The following is a 20,134-nucleotide window of genomic DNA, read 5'->3' as shown; positions in this document are numbered from 1 at the left end:
TCAGAAGTGAATTCTCCTGCTCGGAAAAAACCCGGTCGTTCAGCAGCTCGACTGGTTCAATGCTTCACGCTCCCACCTTCTCCGACATTGCCGCTGTATAAAGACAGACGATCCCTCAGTCACGTCTGATAGTTTTGCTTGATAGAGATGAAGGAAGCGGCGTCTTCTCAAAGACCAGAGACAGAATACAGTCATCACCCAAAGTTACGCACTACAGCTTTTTAAATCTTTCATCCATGTCGTTCACAGGAAATTTAGCAGTTGTTCCAATTGTGAAAGCGATTGGTCTTGGTCTTGGAACCTTATTTTGGGGATCCTCCAGTTTGTTGGTGGGTTGGGCCACTGCGAGGTGAGTCAGAACGCTGTGTGATCTTTTCTTTTTTATCAGTTTTGGAGTTTATGAAACGATGTGACTGTCTTCCAGGTTTGGGTGGTTTGGGATTGATGCTGAGGACGTTCCCAGGCCAATACTGAATTACTGCGGAGCTGGACTGTGTCTGCTGAGGTTAAACATCACACTCTCTTCTCAATGCAGTCATCTTCTCTTCTCTTTTTTTTACGAAAACAATCAAATGTATTATTGCAGGCGTTTCTTTATAATTGATGGATATGAATTTATTTGTTCCAGTGGGCTGATCTTTTTCTTTGTGAAGGCAGATGTGGAGTTGCATCCCGATTCCGAATCACTTCCACTACTTATTGACAGGGTAAGTAAATTGGTTCCTCATTTCTTTTTGTTTGTTTGTTTTTTTTCTACACCTTCACAGAAATGATTTGCTCAGGTAAACTGTGAGGCATGGTGAATTCTCTGCCAATCCTGTGTGATAAACAACAAGGCTCTGTGATGCGGTGCTGTTTCGTTGTTTGCAGAGGACAAATTCAAGCAGTTTTGGACCAAGTTCCTCGGAGTTCTGGATAGATGTCATAGGACCAAAGACCAGGCGGTTCATGTGAGCTCAACTCATTATTTTCTCATTAAAGCAATTTATTTTTGCTTGTATACAGAATGATACTATATAGACTAATTAATAATACTACCAGGCAACAATGTACAACGTTTTTCTTACATCCACTGAGAGTTTCACCTGTTTTTTTGTAAGAGCAATTATGGAAAAAACACTTTTCGCATAACTTTATGAAGGGATGGGATATGGGCTATTAAAAGAACCGGGTTAAATGTATCCGCATCAGCGAGTAGATCGAGGAGTCAGGGTCGCCATTAATCTTGATTTAATTTAAGGAGTTTGTTAGACCATGCCAGGCCATGAGATACTCTGAGTGTCATTATCATTTTACCTTAAAATAAGGCTTCACAATCCTCGATCCGTCACTGACTTGTAATAAGGAGAATGGTGGGTTTTTTTCTGTCCTCGCACTATAGTGGGAAAATTGTGAAAGGTGTGTAACTTAATGATAGCCTGAGACTTTTCACTGCCACAATCGGGCTCGGTGAGTTACACTGAAAAACTTTAAAATGGTGTATTTTCAACAGTGGCAGCACATTCATCAAATCCAGTAAAAAGAAATCCATATTTTGGAAAACCAGTTGAAGCCTATGAACTTCACGGTATAATGGAGCGAACACACATTTGTAATTCAAAGGATATTAATACTGGAAAATCCTGTAAATAATGCTAATGTTAAAGGTTTTTAACGAGTAATTTTTGCGTTGTTTTTATTCTCCATCAGAGGCTGCATGCTGGCCATCACGTCAGGTCTGCTGTTTGGCGCCTCATTTGTACCACTCTTCTACATCAAGACACATTCATCATGTGAGGATAGCATTTTCCATGGAGCCAGTGTCTATGGTATGGATTTGTGTTTTTTAATTGTGCTATAATTACAAGAAATGAAAAAGCGATTACAATCATGATGTGCTGCTCAAGTTGATTTATAAACGGCAATAGATGGCTCCAGCGGGCTGAGCTTCACATCCAATCGTCTGTGACTCTCTGAAGTCCTCGATGGGAACTAAAGAACTTCACAATACAGTGTTTTGCTGCTTTGTTATAATATTCACAAGTTTTTTGTATTGCATGTATTAGGGCCACATTGAGTCTCAATTTACAAGAATAAAGTCACAATATAGTAACCTGTCTTTTTGGAAGAGGAGAGTTGTTAAAATGAGGACTGTGGAGCATTTTGTGCAATTGTACTTTTAGAATGGGTTTCACAAACAAGGAGATACTTAATCTTTTAGCACATCAGCATCACATTGTCATGAGTATCAGGACTTTAAAAAGTATATGCAAGAAAATGCGTCTTTTCCGCATAAACAACCAGGTGGACTTGGAGGAAATCATTGCTTTTGTGGAAGGGGAAATAGCCGGAACTGGTCCACTGCAGGGTTATCGGTGGACGCATCAGCTGCAATTCAGAGGGGTTTTGTGGTTTCTCATGACACAATCCGACTGATAATTAAGATTTTAGATCCAGAAGGAGTTGAAGTCTGGCAAGCACGGCGTCTCTGACGCCAGCAGTACACCTGCAGGCCCGCTGATGCATCCAGCTATTTCCCCCTCTACAAAAGCAAGGATTTCCTCCAAGTCCACCTGTTTCTTTCTGTGGAAAAGATGCATTTTCTTGCTCTCCTGCATTTTCTCAACGTGGCCCTAATACTCCGTCGTAGAAACGTAGATATTTCTTAAAGTAATTTAATTGTCAATTCTTGTTTTTTTTCTCCCCAGACCTCGACTATGTTTACGCACATTGCTCTGGCATTTTTCTTGCGAGCACGTTGTACTTTGCCATCTACTGTGCTGCGATGAACAACAGACCCAGGGTTTACTCCAGAGCCATCTTACCAGGTAACCACTCAAATCAGATCTGCCAAATTACAAACGATGCACATGCACAATCCAGTTCATTCAGCCTTTACGGTAAATGGCCTCTTTGAGATTTACCATGTTCAGTATTTAATGATGCGGCCTACACTAAACTCCTTTCACACTCTTAGGCTTAATTTCCTCGCACTCCTGAGTCCATATGTGTTTTCTCCCATTATATCCAATGAGAATCCGGTATAAGAATATTTCATTTAATTCAGTCATTGCTGAACTGTGTAATTGTGCTATTGAAACTTCAGCCTATTAAACAAATTATGGATTGAAATGGTTTGCAGTAGAAATAAAATGTGAGTTCATTATTTCATTTCTTTTTGTATACGTCAATAAATCCAAATCTATAAAATACTCGCTGTGCTTTATCCACCAATTTTAGCAACATACATTTTTCAGGAGCAATGTTGTACATGAGGTGTTAAATCATGGTTTTAATTATGAGTAAAATATTTATTTTTATAATTATTTTGAGATGGTCATTTAGTAAATGGTCATTTGCCATTTACTGTTAAACATCAGGCTTTTAACTTTTTGTTGTGGAAATGATTGCTAAATAATATTGTGTGAAAGAGTGTTTTTTTGTGTGTGTGTGTGTTGTTATTCTTTTGCAAGAAAGGGCAGTCTGAGAGGTTTTCTGGTGAGGCAGCTTTAGTAGAAGAGAAGAGGTGAGGTTGTAGGGAGGTATCGGAGATAACACAGGATGGCACAGTGGAAGAATGTTGAAACATCTGCACAAGCATTTTTTTCGTGAACAGAAACTTGCCGTTACACTTTTTACTTACTTGAAGCAACAGATGGAGAAACATTGGAAATTCATTAGACAGTTAATTCAGCTTATTGACGAATACACTCTGCAATCATATCTGCAAGATGTGACACGTGTCAAATTGTGGCTCCTTATTTTTTAAATGAAGTAGTTATCTGTACAAGTTATGACTTAAAAAACAACTTATATTCAGACTAAGGCTGTAACAAGTGACACGAAACCACAAGTAGTTTGACGTCTGAATTCCCTAAGTATGCAGGAAACTCCTGTTTACATCAACAATGTCATTGATGCCAAAACCACAAACTCTACTCCCTCAGAATTGGCATGCGGCCCACAAAAAAGTCTAAAAATGGAGTGGCTGGCCTTGTAATAACACATTTTCCACCAGCTTTATATTTTTCTCCCGCTCTCTCTCTGTTAACCCCTGAACTGTTGATGGATTTGGAGCAACAAGAGTGTTTAATAATTACTACAATTTGACATTTGTGACGTGTTAACTGTTCTTTGCAGTAAGCTGCAAGTGCAGACATATTAGTGAAGGAATGGCTGAATGTGTTGGCTCAGAGAGAAAACTAATAGCATCCATTGTAATGTGCGAGTTTAGATTTATGGTTTACAGTTTGACCCCATAAACATGTGGTATTAAAGGTATAGTTGGAGGTCATCACTGAGGACAGATGTTCATACCATCAACTGCATCTAAAAAAAGTGGTTTTATTAGTTCTGTGGTTCCCATTTGATGCTAGCTGGGCAGTAGGAATAATAAAAATAAGAATGAACGTCATTCTACATTTTCCAGAGGATTTCATGGTCTCAACTGTTCGTCAATAACCTGTGACGTCGGTTACCACTTAGAGGAAAAATAATGATAAAGCACAACACTAATGAATGTACACTAGTGTAATTGATAGCTGGTTGCAGGTGACGTTTTTGGCCATAATGACGGACGATTTGCTCTTAAAAATCAAGTCACCAGCTCCTGTTTCTTTCCTGAGCACATTATTCTAATTATGAGTTTTGGGGGTTTTCTTCCCAATGCCTGCCTGTGTTGTGAACACATTTCTTTGTCCGAGTCGTATTGACTGACGCACTTGTGCATTCTGTCGTCTCATTCTGCTCATCAGGTCTGTTGTCTGGGCTGATGTGGGCATTGGCTACATACTGCTGGTTCCTGGCTAATAACTACTTGAGTGCAGTCATCACCTTTCCAATCACCTCTGCAGTAAGTAAAGCATCGAGAAATGAATGCCGGCGTATTTACTGCCATTGTTGAGACCAACACTGCTCGGGTTGTAACACATTCAAAATGTTTGTACTCATTTTGGAAAGGTTTTAGTCCTTTCAATTTTCCTCACTGTCGTCTGGGACACCTTTTTAAAGCCCTTCAGATGTCAAAATTCAAAGAAAATAGAATGGTAAAATGATTTTTATTCTATGTAGTATTGCAGAGTTTATTCCTGCCTCTAGATGTGATTTTTGTCTCTGGTTGCTGATGAACAAAGCTGACAGTGTCTTTAGAAAGCAACGGTTCATTTCCCAAAAAGAAATGTTTGTCCTGTGCGTTAAAAGAGAAAATGAGGATTCATTCTGTCAACCACTTGCACCATATAGTTTCTGACGTGAGCTTTCATTGAGGGATGATGAATGAAACATTATGATGTGAACAAAAAGTGCCAATATCACCCTACAGCTGGTACTGTATTATCAAACACTGTTATGTATAAAACATTACGGTAATTTTCATGCCCGTGTCTTAAGTGCAGTATTTGTGGTAGTACATCCCCACAAAAGAGAAAAGGTTCAGTCAAATTTATGTGGAAAACACATTAATTAAATGCTTGAAGAGAAGGGTTAAATCTTAAAACATATTTGTTATTCTCTCCCCCCGTTTTCCCTCTTAAGCCATGTGTCAAAAGCTGTTTGTAATTTCAAAAACGTTCAGTGCTCTTCAAAGTGGAAACACATTCGAGGGAAATGCTCCGCGCCAGCGGGCTGTGCTCAAAGAACACCTTGTTTCGGTTTCTCCTCTGCAGGGATACAGTCTGGTTGCAGCAATGTGGGGATCACTGATTTTTAAGGAGATTAAGGTGAGCATTACACTGAACATTTCCATTCAGTAGCTTTGAAATAGATGCTATGACATCTAATTATATTCTATATAGCTACCCTAGACCAGATGAATGCAATATGAGCGAAACAAGGCGACGTCAATACCCGTGTTTCTAAAATGCCGGTTCAAAGACAACTATTCTGGTCTTTCACCTAAAGATGGCCTGAAATTAAACAGTGTTGATTGACCGTATTATTTAAAGGCACAGTGTGTAAAAAACATTTATTGGTGAAGTTACATGTTGCAGCTGAATACATAGCCTCCAGTGAGCATTAAACTCAAACGTTGTTAAGTCTGTCCATTGTGGGCTATTGTAAGAATAATTTAAAACAATTCACATTGAGTTTTGAAAATGAATTATAGTTGTTTTTATTTTCAATGTCTGCCAAATGAAAACAATGTCAATTAAATTGTACACACTGGACCTTTAATTAAGATGATCATGTTACTAACACAGAAGACAGTAGCCAGAACTGCATCCACATTCTCCTCTTGCTCTTTGTGTATATCACTTATCCAAATAATTGTTTTAATATTATTATAATAATGTCTATATGGCCTTTTGTATTTACCACTGGATGAAATTTAACTCTTGTGACATTCAAACTTGTGCTGAATTCTGTGTAGAACTGTACTCACTTAGTGAATTTACTGCCCACTGGCAAAACAACAAACTCCATTTGTCACGAGTTAACCTCAATTCTTCTTCCCTTCAGGGTTTGGCCAACTGCTTTATCTTTTTTTTGGCCACCTGTGTGGTCCTCGCTGGCTCCTTGCTCACCGCCGTCTCAAAGCTCTAACGCGGCGGATTGTTGTCTTCCTTCAGCTCCTTGACTGGTTCAGAAAATGTCCTTGGGTTTTCTTTTATATAAAACTCTTTGAATTAAATCAGATTAAACCCAAATACACGATAGCAGGGTTCAGTGCAAGGCTCTTTGATTTGCCAAATGTCATTTTGAATTAACGGGGATTATAATCTGAGCCGACATCGGGTGGCAGACTCTGACAAGAGCCCCCTCTTCATGCTGTTTGGTTGGAAGAGAGGAAGTTTGTTCTATGTTGTTGCTGAAAATGTTCTTTGTTCACAGAATATCCACACGTTTATCACTTTAGCAGTTTTTTTTCAAAGGGGCTGTAAGGCACATTTTCATTCATACAATAAACATGTGGTGGTTTTGTCAGCACTTGACATTTATTTGTATTTTTGTAAAAAAAACATTAAAAAATATTTAATATTGTCCTCCGTCCTCCATCAGTATTTTTGCCTTTTTGGCGGAACAATTTAAAATGAAGTTTTATGTAGAAAAAGCACTGCAGTTGTACATGAACACCAGATTTTGCGTGTTAAATTTGAGTTTTTGTCTCAATGTCCAAAAACAGGCGCAAAGAAATGGAAACTATGTACAGGCGTTTTTCCAAGTCTCTCCTCTCTGGTGACAAAGGCGCTGATTCGCTGGCGTCCTGCAACAGCGTGAGTGAAATTACCGTAATAAGCACATGTTGGTTTTGTTATGCAACTTCTCAGCTTTCAGAAACCGTCAAACCGTTTTCATTTGAGTCGCACAATGGTGATTTCCAGTTGACACTTTAGTAGGTTTTTGCTCTGGCATGATGACATGTTTTTCGTGCACAGTTCACACTGCTGTCAAACTCTTGGACAATTGACGGTGGATTGATGGACGTTCAATTCTGCAGACACTGCTTTGGTTGACATGTCTGCCATCAGCATGCTCACTGCACGCTCCTGATCGTGGCTAACATTTGTGGCATTGTGATGCTTGACGTAATTTGACAGCTTGCGATGACCTTTTTTTTTTTTTCTTGTCACTGCCCCAAAGCACATGTACGATAGTCACGCTGTGTAAATCACCCATCAGGTTGATGGATTATCCTGGCCAAAGAAAATGTGGAAACAATGTTTGAGAGAACAAATTTAGTGTAAGAAAACAAATCTGAACAAAGTTTGAGAGAAACTGGCCTTTTGTTTTCTCATGGAAAAGGGAGGGTAAAAAAAACAACCTTGGTTTCCTATACATTGGCTTTTACAGCACCTTTTTTTCCTACAGTCCTTATCTCCAAGGAATTGTCCACTTCAGTGGACAGACACTGTCACAGGGGACATGTAAAAGCCACCAGAGAGAAAGTCAGGCTAACATGTTCTTTGTCTTAGATCTGCCTCATTTAAATGTAAAACCGCTGCTGTAACGGGACACAAATCCTCGATGAGGGACATTAAGATTGCATGTAATTAACGTAGCCTTCAAAACAAACTTGTATCTCAAGTCAACTGAATTCAAACAGATTTGTGTTTGAATCATATGAGTGTTTCTGGTTATGCTTTTGTAGATAATTTTACTATAACATACAGTAAGTGAGGTAGCTAGTACATATAGCATGTTCAAAGGTTAGAGATCCAAAGGCTCTGTTTTGAAGTTCTTTTAGTAAAGTACATGCATTAATGGACAAGTGTAATTGACCAACATAGGCAACATTTTGCTCCCTAATCTCCACAATGTAATTTTATTGTTAAGCATTAGCAAGACACTGGCTAATCTATAGTCTCAGCCTGATTAGCTTGCTATTAGCAAGTGAGCTATTAAGTATTTTTTACATTTCTAAGAGAAGATTTGCTTTACTTTGGATTTGCACTCTTAATAGAGTGACATAATCCCAGTATCCAAATACTCTTTGAAGAGAATGGAAAATAACTTGTTAATGAGAAACAGAGCTGTTGTAGAAATTGCAAATGGTGTTTGTGAAACATAGATCATTTAGTTATAGCTTTCCACGTTCCCTGGAGCAACTCCGCTGTTAATTGTGGGTCAAACACTTAATAACCTGCCCCCTCCCCCTCGACTCCAGTTTATTCCTAACTCACAGAGGAGGAGTTTGGGGTTTTGTAGAAAAGAGTTATTTCCAGTTTAATTCATCAACATGAATCCACAATCCAAATGAAGTCATTAAGAGGATCTGTGGAGCGTCTGCAGATCACTGCAAAACATACTTAATCTCCGAAACTGAGCGTCGTCCTTGATTCACCGCCATTGTTTCAATGCATCATTGAAATGTTAAAGCGGAGAGGAAAAAGCTGGAGTGTTGGGTCATTATTTGTCGCCGTTGATGGCTCGTGGTTCACAGACGGCATGTAAGGTGTATTCAACGCTTGAGTCACATTCTGCTCTGCTCATGCAGAGACATGAAATTGAAACTGTTTTGTCGTTAAAACTGAAGCAATTCTTACCAAACACCAATTTTGTTATGGTTTGGTATGGCTATGTTCTTAAAGGGGATTATCACAGTGAGAGACATAAATCGTGTATGCGCACGGCCGCAGTAAAATGCTTTGTCAGCTTTAGTTCACACACGCATATGTCTGCACACATGGACACAGTTGCAAATGTTTTCCAAATTATTCACGGAAAAGATGCACACTGATGAGGTAACTAAAGTCTAGTCTTGCTCGACTTCAGTCACTGTGTTTGAAGAACCCTTCCTTTGCCCTTTGTGCTTTTGTTGGGTTTCTGTTGAATTCCATGTTGTGCTGGGAGTCAGTAATGTTTACCCCGAGGCACACGAGTATGCACATCACATCACATTGTTGAGATTTTTGCAGAAAATCCGACCCAACTGTACAGGCCACTACAAGCAGCAGAGGTGACTGTGGGAGGTCTTGTTTTTTTAAGTCATGTCAAAAAAGATTCATGCTTTGCCTTAAAATGAGTGCCACTTGAAAATAGTTCCCCATAGCATACCTTTGTTTCCTCTGGGAGTCTTTTAGTTGCTGTACTTCCAGGTACAGTTTATTTAAAGTATGTACTTGCATACTTGAGAAGTACGACTAGAGTACAGAAGTACGATCTCTTCAATTGGAACAGCGGGGTACTTCCTTGTTCTGTTTGAATGGCAAGTGACGCCAAGTGCTTAAGCCTCATTACTGCCACCTACAGAGTGTTGATAAATGAACATGTAAAATACTTTAAATGCATAAATATTATTATGTTTCACATTTTAAATGTTTAACTAAATGTGTTAATTTATTTTTATTAAAATACACAGTACCATGTGGTAAAAAGATATATTACAGCAGTGTAGAGTAGTATATATGTGTATGTGTATGCACATACACATATATTGATGCCCTGCATTAAGAATACACACACGTACAGAAAAGGCTAAGCAGACGTCACCATGATGACACACGCAGGCTGGTAAATTTTATGGATTTATGGATTAATCAATAACCGGGAGGGCGGGAGAGTAGCTCTTAGCTGCTGTCTACATATACACAAACAGAAGTTGTCCTCAGATGAGATACCCTGGGTGTGCAGAGGATGAAGTTCAGGTAATGAGCTGAACAGAAAACCCCCAGAGGTGACAGCTAGTGGGCAGGTGAATGAAGAAAAATGTCTCAGGAACCTATGGTGTGTATGGAATGAGGATGCTATGCTTGCGTCAATGTCAGTGTGAAAATAAGAGTTGATAATAAGGGAATCCGTTGCTACAAGTCATTTCAGTGTCACCCACTTAAACCACAATTAACATGCTTTGTTTAACTCATTCATTGGCTCGTATTGAATAACATGTCCAGTGCAGATTTACACATCCCCGCTAAGAGACAGCACTGGCAGGTATAGGTTTAATATTCGGAAAAAATCTGCGCTCAAAATAGAAGTTATTTACTGAACGCATTGTGGTCATCCATCTCTACAATGTAGTTAAAGCCATCTCAGTACGAAATGTCAAAAAAAAATGTAAAAAAGATGGATTAGTTTTGAAATATGGAAGTCTGAGGTTCATTAGAAGGAAAGGTTTCTGTACAAGACTGAGTCCTTTAAGTCAAACACACTAAACTTGATGGAACGGCGTTGCGTGTCTCATCAGTCAAAATCCAATCAGATCTAGGTGAACAGCCATGTTTGATACTAATGGTCAGAAGAAACAACATATTTGACTTGACACGGCCTATTTATTTCACTGCTTGCAGCTCTGGGAGCTGGCGACCAGGAAATTATGTCAGGCAACTCATCTCTTCACCGGCTGTGCTCATAAAGAGTGAAGATGGTGGCTGCCAGAACAAAGAACAGAGCATTTTATCAGATCATCAAAGATCCAGAGAGGCAGCAAAGGCAGAACATGTGTTATTATATTTATTTAACGTGATTTTTCTGCTATTTCTAACCTTTCTCTGGAGTTGGATGAAAGTTTATCAGAAAGTTGAGCATCACTTCGTCTGGAAAATTGCCGGCTCCTGCTGATGAATAGCACAGCAGGGGCGTTATAAAGGTCAGTTATATCAAGTCCTGCGATATACAGCTCGATCTCCATGGATTTAAAGTGTGCACTGAACTCGTGACAGCTCGAAAACGGCACTGGCGCCGCTCATGAAGCTTTTCCTGCCCTGCATGATGGCATAATCAAACTGAGTCATGAGACGTCCAGAGCTCTATGCGAGAACTGAGTGTGGACATTGTAATACTTTTGTTTGTAGAATACTTTTTGTCTGTTTTTAAAAGATTTCCAAAATATTTTTCTTGTTTTTTTATGACAGTTGGGGGTAATAAACGTGTAGATATTTATTTTTCAACGCACATATTTTTTACCTTTTTATTATAAATCAATATATATGACTGTCCAATGGCTGTGATTCTTGGCACCAGGAAGCAAATGGGACTGCCTTATTGCCAAAAGCTGTTGTGTTGGAAATTACAGTTACCTATTTTCCCCGATTCTCAATTGCCGGTATTAGTTTCCCACCATGCACCTTTCTTCCATCTCCTTTTGAAACAATCATAGAATCTTCCATCAACAGAAGTCCTGAAATTTCCCATGGAGTGAATTTCTGCTTCCCTTTTGGACAGTGTGCGTTCATCACAGCACGCATGCCAATAGTCTTTTTGTTGTTCACCTTTGGGTTCAACTTCAAAAAGGTGCCGTTTAGAGGAACAATGCAATTATTCTTCATTTGAGCAGAGGAGGAGGTGATCCTTTTTATTTACTTCATGGGAAAACATGAAATTTATTTTTCATCTCGCACGCTCTTACGAAATCTGTTGAGTGGCTCTCCTAAAATGGCCATGCTTATTTATTTATTTATATATATATATATATATATATATATATATATATACACATATAAATATATATGTATGTGTGTATATATATATATACATACATACACATATAAATATATATTTATATATATATATATTTATATGTGTATATATGTATATGTATATATATATGTGTGTATATATATATACATACATATATACACATATAAATATATATTTATATATATATATTTATATGTGTATATATGTATATACATATATGTGTGTATATACATATATACACATATATACGTATACATATATGTATATATATATATGTATGTATATGTATGTATGTACACATTCTTTAGGTCACTGCAGCTTTTTGACCTCCACTGGCTGCCAAACGCTGTCCAAATCAAATTCAAGTCACTTATTCATGTCTACGGAGACACTTCTGGGAGTGGCCCTTAAAGGCAATTCTCCTTCTCAGCCGTTGCATTTCTCCAAGGGTCATCATCTCATATGGCCACGTAATGCAATGTTTTTTGGTTTTCCGGTGGTGGAATTGGAATTAGCTACCAAGTGCAATCAGTGGTGTCCCTCTTTTTGCACTCACTGCAGTCCACTCCTTTAATTCATCTCTTCAGTTTGGAGCTTAATTTGAGGTCTCCCACTGAACCAAAGCTTGAGTGTTATTCTCCACAGGTGAAGTTAAAATTCAAGTTTTTCTTACATCAATTATGAGGCACTTTAAGGGGTCTATCAGTCCTTTCAAAATGCTTATGTAAAAGGGAACAGCGAGGCTGTGGTATTTTCAGCCGAAACTATAGACCTTTTCTAATGTCTTTCACCGAGGGGAAATCTCCCTGTGTGACTGCAGAGAAAGAGGAACTCAGCCAAGAACGAATAGATAAAACAAAATGGTCATATAAGGTGCAGCTGTGTTGGCAACAGCACCAGTTGTTAGCAGAGTGATCACATCTGTGCCATTTGTAAATTGAATAAACAAGATCATTTACTGAGAGAGAGATTCTGTTCCCGCATTTTTGGTTTTCCCAAAATTAAATTATATATTAATATGTCATAAGTTTGACAGGATCCATTTCCCGTCCTCTTTGTTTCCCTCTGATCTTTTTCCATTCTGGCATCTTGTATTAAAACCTGTCCTGCTCTATTGTCACATCAATCACAATAGCTTTTGCATTTGTGAGTGTCATACCACTTATAACCATGTAGTGTATACTCAGAGATCTGTGCAGTTTCAGCATTCCAACTTAAAGACATTTGTTTCTATAACTGTGTAACTGGTGGGGTAAAAGAAACATTTTTTGGAGGCAGTCTCCATTTAATTCCTGACAGAAAGAGCATAAAACTAATGAAAAAACACTACTCGGACACATATGAAGTCCTGAGCAAAATAAATAATGAAAATAAGTTTACATATGACGAGAAAATATAAAAAATTATAAAACAGAGGAAGCTAAAGTGCAAAACATTTGGGATGAAAACAAATCACTAGACATTTTTGGAATTATACATATTACAAAATAATAATTAGCATTCTTTCATATGTTACAAAAAGGGTTCCTTTACAAGAAAGGTGTCATTCAAAGTGTAAGATATAAGGAGACATAACAGGAATATGTGTGCAACAAGATCTATATTTTTTTCACTTGACAACACAGTAAACATGTAGTTAAAAGTTAAAAATACACTGTTGCATGTTGCTTTCATCACAAGAATGGGTTGCACAGACGGCGCAGACAATGGCCACAGCTGTTGCTAAGCATCATGGTTGTGCATAAAGACATATTTGAGATGTAGTTATTAAGCATTTCAGGACTAGCATCTCTTTTGACACAGAACAGAGGAAGTCAATTAAGAACTTCCTTGACTCCAAAGCAGCTCCGTAACTGATAAATGACCTTATAAACACACTCTGCTACGCAATTTGTCAAATAATTACGGAATGACAGCGTCTTAGTACAGATGTTATATGCATTCCATTTATTTCCTTTGTAGTCGTGGTGCATCTGTATAGTAAAACTACATGAATAAATAACAGGCACAGTCTCAGGTATGTAAATGACAGTCTGAGAGAATAGAATTGATTAGGCTTGTTCCCTTTGTTCAATGAAAAGTGAAGGTCTCTCGTGGTGAATTCAAACAGTGTGTCTGATTCTAAAGTGTGAAGTGGGCTCCGCACGAAATGCTGTTATGCCTCATAGAAGTATCCATCTGCTGCTGCGTCTTATCTGTCCACACGGTAACAAAGAGAGATAGTGGGAGAGAGCCAGAGTCCGCTGCTCAACATACACACAAATACAAAGTCACGTCCAGAGAGTAAACACAAGTTCTTTTGCCAGAAAAGAAATCAAATATGAAGTGTATTGACTAAAAAAGGACATAAAACTGAGATGTATTGCTGTTGTTGGAGTTGCACTATGGAAAATGTGTTGTTCTGCCTCTGTGGGGCTGTCGTGAACAGAAATAACGCTGTTTGTAGGCTGCTGCTGTCATCTGAAAACAAGCTCTGTCAAGCAAAACTATCAGACCTGACAGAGAGTGTGTTTAGTGCAGAGGTGAATGGCATCGGGGGAACATTTATCCTGTCAAACTACTGAAGGAGCAGAGGTTTTAGGAGTAGAATTCACTTCTGGCTGTTTTTGTGAGCTCAAAGTTGTGTCCTGACATAAAAAAAATTGCTTCCCGTGTGCAGAAATACAACTATATTACACCTTCTATATGTAGATTCACAGAGGTTGTATGCATTTTTTTAAAAATACATTTGTGTTTTAACTGTTGCATTTGAAAAACAATTATTTTACCTTTATGTTTCCTTGGATAACCCTTAATCCCCCCCACCCACATGACAAGAGAAGCTGATTGCAGGCGACCAGAGGTCATTAATGTATTACCACTCAGCAAATCAGTTATGTATGAAGAGCATATGGAGATGTGGCAGGGTGCATTTGAAGTGGTGCCTTCACTGTCATGTTTTATTGAAATCTAGATTTTCTATAAACAAACATTGATTAATTCAGAAAGGTCTGTTTCAGTAGATCTGGACGCTGTATAACATCATCATACAGTATATCTGCAGCCACTACATTTTTTTAAGTAGACCTTAACACCCAACAGTTCAAATAAACATTACATTTAATGTAAGTGTTTTTCGTTCTTTGTTTTTTGTCAGTTAAGCTTGCAGAAAACATAAATGTTTATAAATACTAAACATCTTTGAATATCTCTATAGCTTCTAACCTCTGACTCAGATCAGCCGACATGCAAACATGTCATTCTGCGCTTACTTTAAAATGTTACAGGCAGACTTTTTGTTTTGTTTTTGTTGATATTGTACACACAGCAGCGGTGCACACCGGGGCACCAGAGCGTGCACGGGGGAAGCTTTCTTTTGAAAGTTAGATGATCAGTGTTTCCTGTGTCTCCACAAGCTACAGCACCAACACAGTGTGTTTCTGTGTTGTGATGCTTACTTGTGTTGCGTATTTCTGTTCACAAAGGAATTATTTGTTTGATTGTGTGTATGCGTGTGTACCTGTATTTGTCACCTTTGAAGGAACTTTTCTGGCATAAATACTGACCTTGTCAGGACCAGTAGTCCTCATGGAGACCAAAAGCTGGTCCTAATGAGGCAGAGGAACTGGTTAAGTTTAGATGCTGAGATTGAATTGTGTTAAGGATAGGCATTAACTGGTTATGGTTAAGGTTAGGGATAACCCTGTGTTTAGGCTGTTCAAATGAATGGACATCACTTCAGTGTCCCGAGAAGAATAGCTGTGTGTGTGAGAGAGAGAGAGAGAGAGTGTGTGTGTCTGTGTGTTCTGCAAGTTTGGTGCTGATACTGTCACTTTATTGACTATGGGAGCATGCAGGCAGCTTTTCAAACTGAAACAAACAACAGCAGACCAATAACGTGCGTGCATGGCTTGTTACACAACACTGAACAGCATTGTTATTACATAAAATGAAAATAAGAGAGATTTTGACTTTCTGGGCGTCTCCTGGAGCAGTAAAAATACATTGTGAGGATCACGCCATTGAACCTGACCAATGTTTTGGCAGCCCTATGTAGCCTCAGCCATAGTGGGTCAATGTCAGCAGCAGCTGTGCTAACATAATAATGTGCAGCACCTGGTATGTGTCGGCTCATTACGCTCACACTGCCGGAGCATTTGTATTCACGCTGCACGGCAATGTAAACCAATCAACTCAAAGTAAAGCTAACACCAACGATCATTTGTACACTGTTGTTATCCAGAATTATTGTATCTCTTACTCTTGCGTCAAGAGTCATTTAATCTTACTGGCACAGCTATTACATAAAGGCATAACAAATTATGAAAACACTTGTTAGAGCCGCTACAGATAAAAAAGACTACACCAAAGAAAAGTGATAAGGTGTTTTATGGAGTTTATGGAGGAAACAAAACCGGCTGCACACTGTCCAACTTGGATGAATTTATTGCAACGTTTTGGTACCAGACCACCCGGCGAGTGGATGTGAACTGAAATGAAGAAATTCAGTTAAAAAACCCAGCTATTCTGGGAAACAGTGGGTGTAAATGATACTTTTACTGTGACCAAAAGAAGCAGCAGAGCATTTAAAATACAGTTCCTTTCAACCTAACCCTTATCTGCCAGGCTGCAAGCTGTGCATCTAAAAACCTAACCTAACCGAACTAACTTCAGGTTAGGTTAATCACCTGTCCTGACATTGATGAAAATGACCTTTCAACAGGCAAGTGTGGAGTTGCTGCTGAGCTGATATAAATCATTTGTTGCCATAAACGTCAGTAAAGAACAAAAGGGTAGAATAAAAAGTTACTGTGGTGCTAGCAACGTGTGTGTGTGTGTGTTCTCCAGAGTGTTTTCTGTGGGGTTCAATCAGTCCAGTGATCGATGACACAGAACTGAGATGCCTGAGAGTCTATCTATCTGTTCTGCTGTCATAGCCTCAGGCTAACACTCCTTCATCAGAGGCTGCAGTTGTCTTGAATGTCAAATACAACATATACAATAGCATGTGTGTCATTTAATCATTCAATACTGCATCAATACTGCTTTATAGCTACAGTATATAGTGAATGTTTCAGAAGAATGAGCTGGAGATGAGGTCCAAGTCATCTTGACCTTTTGTGCTTTGACCACCAAATTGAATTCATGTCATTATAAAGTCCAAGTGAACCTGTTTCTCCAAAAGAAAGAAGAAATTTCCACAGGGCTTTTCATATTTCTCAAGAATGGGACAGACAGACAGAGAGCAACAATCCTCTTGCAACACAACACCTACACACTGGTGAGAATTAAAGTAAGGAAGGAAAGAGAAAGAAGTGTGTGGGGATATTGTCACCAAATCACAGTGAAAACCTGTCTGAAATCTTGCTGCTGTATATCAGGCAGAAACTAAATCTCCCACTTAAAGATCCTGGTAAACTATGCATTTACCTCTAATATGTCCTCCTGTCATGATAACTAATGATATTGACTCCACTCCCAATATTACAATGACAGTGTTGGCATATAATGCCTCTATTACTTTAATACCACTATGTTTGAATCTCATATTAATAACATTCTGTGGAATAACCCTTCACAGCTCCAGCCCTGGAGAATGATCTTATTTATTTATTTATTTATTCATATGTTCATTTCGGTCATGACATTTAGATCACTCATCACACATCAGTGTAGTTCACACAATGCAAAAGCTTATCTAGTCCCGCCCCCATTATCATCATACATTACATAATTATTCTTTTCTTATGACATTTGACAAGGAAAAACATATTTCAGCATCAGGTGGCAGAGATAGTCTAATAGTCTAGCTCTAGACAGTCAAATCAGACTCCATGTGTGTCTGTACATGTGTCCATGATATTCCGTCGCGAGTGACAGTCTCGACAAAATAATCCAATCAATAGAGGTCAAGGCACCTTTTTTTTAGTCATCCATCTCATCCGTAGGATTCACCTCGCTTTGCTTCTCCATTCTTTTCACGCGCTCGAGGGTTGTGGAGACGTCGGAGCGCAGCCCAACCATGGCCCTCTTTGTTATTGCGCTTTCCACCTTCACTTGATCAATTCATTGCCGATCTTTCTCAGTTTCCGGTATTGCAGGAACATACCACATCCCAGGGAGAGCATTCCAATCGTCATGAATGTGAATATGTATGATGTATGACCACTGTCCAGAAGTAGAGGAGGAAAGTAGACATTCAATTCAAGATAATCAACTAGAATTATGTAGTTAGTATACATACAGTAACTACAGTGCAGTAGCATTTTTATTAGCTCCCACTTTTGTTTCAAGAATACTACATAGATGTCTTGAACTTGACATGTTCCAATTATGTGAAATACTCGACGTTTTAAATCCAGTTACCGATGTCTTGTACCTTTGCAGATCCACTGTGATCCGTAAGTTGCAAAGCACATTTGTAAATCGCAAACTTAATGTTTTGTGAAAACATTAAATGTGAAACAAAGGGAAAACATTGGCGTTGTTGTTATTATGCTAGGATTTTACTCATCCGGCACCACACGAGATCAGACTGCTCTGTATGTGGCCCCTGACTTAATGAGTTTGACGCCCCTGCTGTACATGTACTGTAGGTGATCCTACACACAGCTGCGTATTACAATTCTACATCAAACTAATGAAACTCCAGGTATTGAATCCACCTGTGAAAACTTCTCCTGAGGAGCTTTTTGGCATTTTTGTGCAACTGTCAGATGATTAAATTTATTGTGTTGAATTCCATTTTGTAGGAGTCAAATGGATGCAAATAAAGTTAACTCAAAGTTGACTTTCAGATTTGTTTTATCATTTCAAATCATCCATGAGTCGCAACACATTGGTGACTTGAGAAATGTTCATCATTTGCACTTTGCAGGAGCTCCACTCTTGTTGCCCTCTCTGATTTCATACAGGCTTTGTATTAGAAGATTGTAGATGATATCATTGATCATGACACACATCACAGTGTGGTCTCCATCATGATGACACCCCCCACCCCCCCACCCCCGAAAAGAAACAAGGCAACATTGAGAAACAGACAGAGTCATGTGGAGCTGAAAGGCGTAATCAACACTGCGTGAGCTCATGTGGTGAATGCAATGGACATTTTTTTGGCAGTGTTTAAATCGTGTGTCACACACAGGAGATGGAGGCAACAGCAACACTGCGAGAGAAGCAAAATGTCTCAAAAGTGCTGAAATGAATGAGTAAAAAACACAAAGACAAACACCGTTCAGCAGTTGCATAAGATAAAAGCTTCCTGCTCACACAAGCGATCCCTCACTCACAGGGTGTAGTTTTGCCACACGGCCTATTTTCAGACAAACAATGCAGCATACAAATAACATTATATCGTGTCTGTTCACAAAGACAAAAAAGTGGCAGAATAATAGCATCAACCGTGACAAAAAACCCACACCTGAAGTTATGCTCTGGAGCTTTAAAACTGTGTGATTTATGCCTCAGCCTCTTTTCGTAAAATGTCTACGGCACTGGGGACAAAGAGTGTGGATGATATAGCTTTCCCATCAGAGCATGATCACTTCATTAAAAGTTTATTTTCTTTGACCCTCCGTGATCGTGAGTCACCTACAGGGTTTGTTTTTTTTCTTCTGGCTGTCCAAAACACAAGCAAAGACAAAGGTGGAGTTGCATTCACTGCTTTTACTGCTTCACTGAGTGCTTTCTTGTCTGTAATGAGAAAAAGCACATGGAAGTGTTTCCTCATTGCGTCTGCATTCACGTACGAGAAGAGAATCAGTGTAGAGTGCAGTCGTTATAAAGGATGGCTGTCAAGATTTATCACATCTATGCAGTTCAAAGTCTGATTATTTACTGTAAAGTAGTTGATCCGTTACAAAACCCGGAGATTTTTTGTTTTTGTTTTCAACAATAAAATGGTAAGGACAGATTGTCTTTGGCTAGTTTGCACTTTCTATATCAGAGCTTACTTTAGTTTTAATAACTGGTTTGATTTACAGGATTTGAATTGCTCTGTTGTGACCATTTGCTTTGTTATGTAAATGAAATACCATGGTGGTGGCTGCACAACATAAGATTAAATCGCATTCACCTTCAGAGAAGATGTTGTATTTGACATTCCCTTGAAAGGGCAAACATTTTAATTACTTCATTTGGAACATAATTAGAAGATAAAGATGTAACAATTATGACTATAATTGGTGTAATCTGATTGAAATAAAAAGTCAAACCACATAAGAAAAGCCATGGCATGTTACAGCACACTAGTGAGGCAGCTTCATTTTACATGGGGGTTTTCTACCAACACCATTAGAATACAGTTGTGCATCATTTATAGCCG

General features: G+C 38.7%; 1 protein-coding gene across 1 annotated transcript in view; it reads left to right on the top strand.

Annotated features, from left to right (window-relative positions):
* tmem144b (transmembrane protein 144b) overlaps nucleotides 1–6,900 on the top strand; it is a 9,492-nt gene extending 2,592 nt beyond the window's left edge. Inside the window, exons 4-12 of the mRNA XM_044040840.1 lie at nucleotides 250–349; nucleotides 425–505; nucleotides 629–707; nucleotides 871–950; nucleotides 1,690–1,808; nucleotides 2,688–2,807; nucleotides 4,734–4,831; nucleotides 5,643–5,696; nucleotides 6,436–6,900. Of these exons, the coding sequence (XP_043896775.1) occupies nucleotides 250–349; nucleotides 425–505; nucleotides 629–707; nucleotides 871–950; nucleotides 1,690–1,808; nucleotides 2,688–2,807; nucleotides 4,734–4,831; nucleotides 5,643–5,696; nucleotides 6,436–6,519 (815 nt within the window). The 3' untranslated portion in view covers nucleotides 6,520–6,900. The remainder of the gene's footprint in view (nucleotides 1–249; nucleotides 350–424; nucleotides 506–628; nucleotides 708–870; nucleotides 951–1,689; nucleotides 1,809–2,687; nucleotides 2,808–4,733; nucleotides 4,832–5,642; nucleotides 5,697–6,435) is intronic.
* The last annotated feature ends 13,234 nt before the right edge of the window (nucleotides 6,901–20,134 follow it).

This window comes from Solea senegalensis, linkage group LG12, assembly GCF_019176455.1.
Source record: "Solea senegalensis isolate Sse05_10M linkage group LG12, IFAPA_SoseM_1, whole genome shotgun sequence".
NCBI lineage: Eukaryota > Metazoa > Chordata > Actinopteri > Pleuronectiformes > Soleidae > Solea > Solea senegalensis.
The sequence above is the reverse complement of the archived record's forward strand: the minus strand, read 5'-3'. Positions and strand labels throughout refer to the sequence as shown.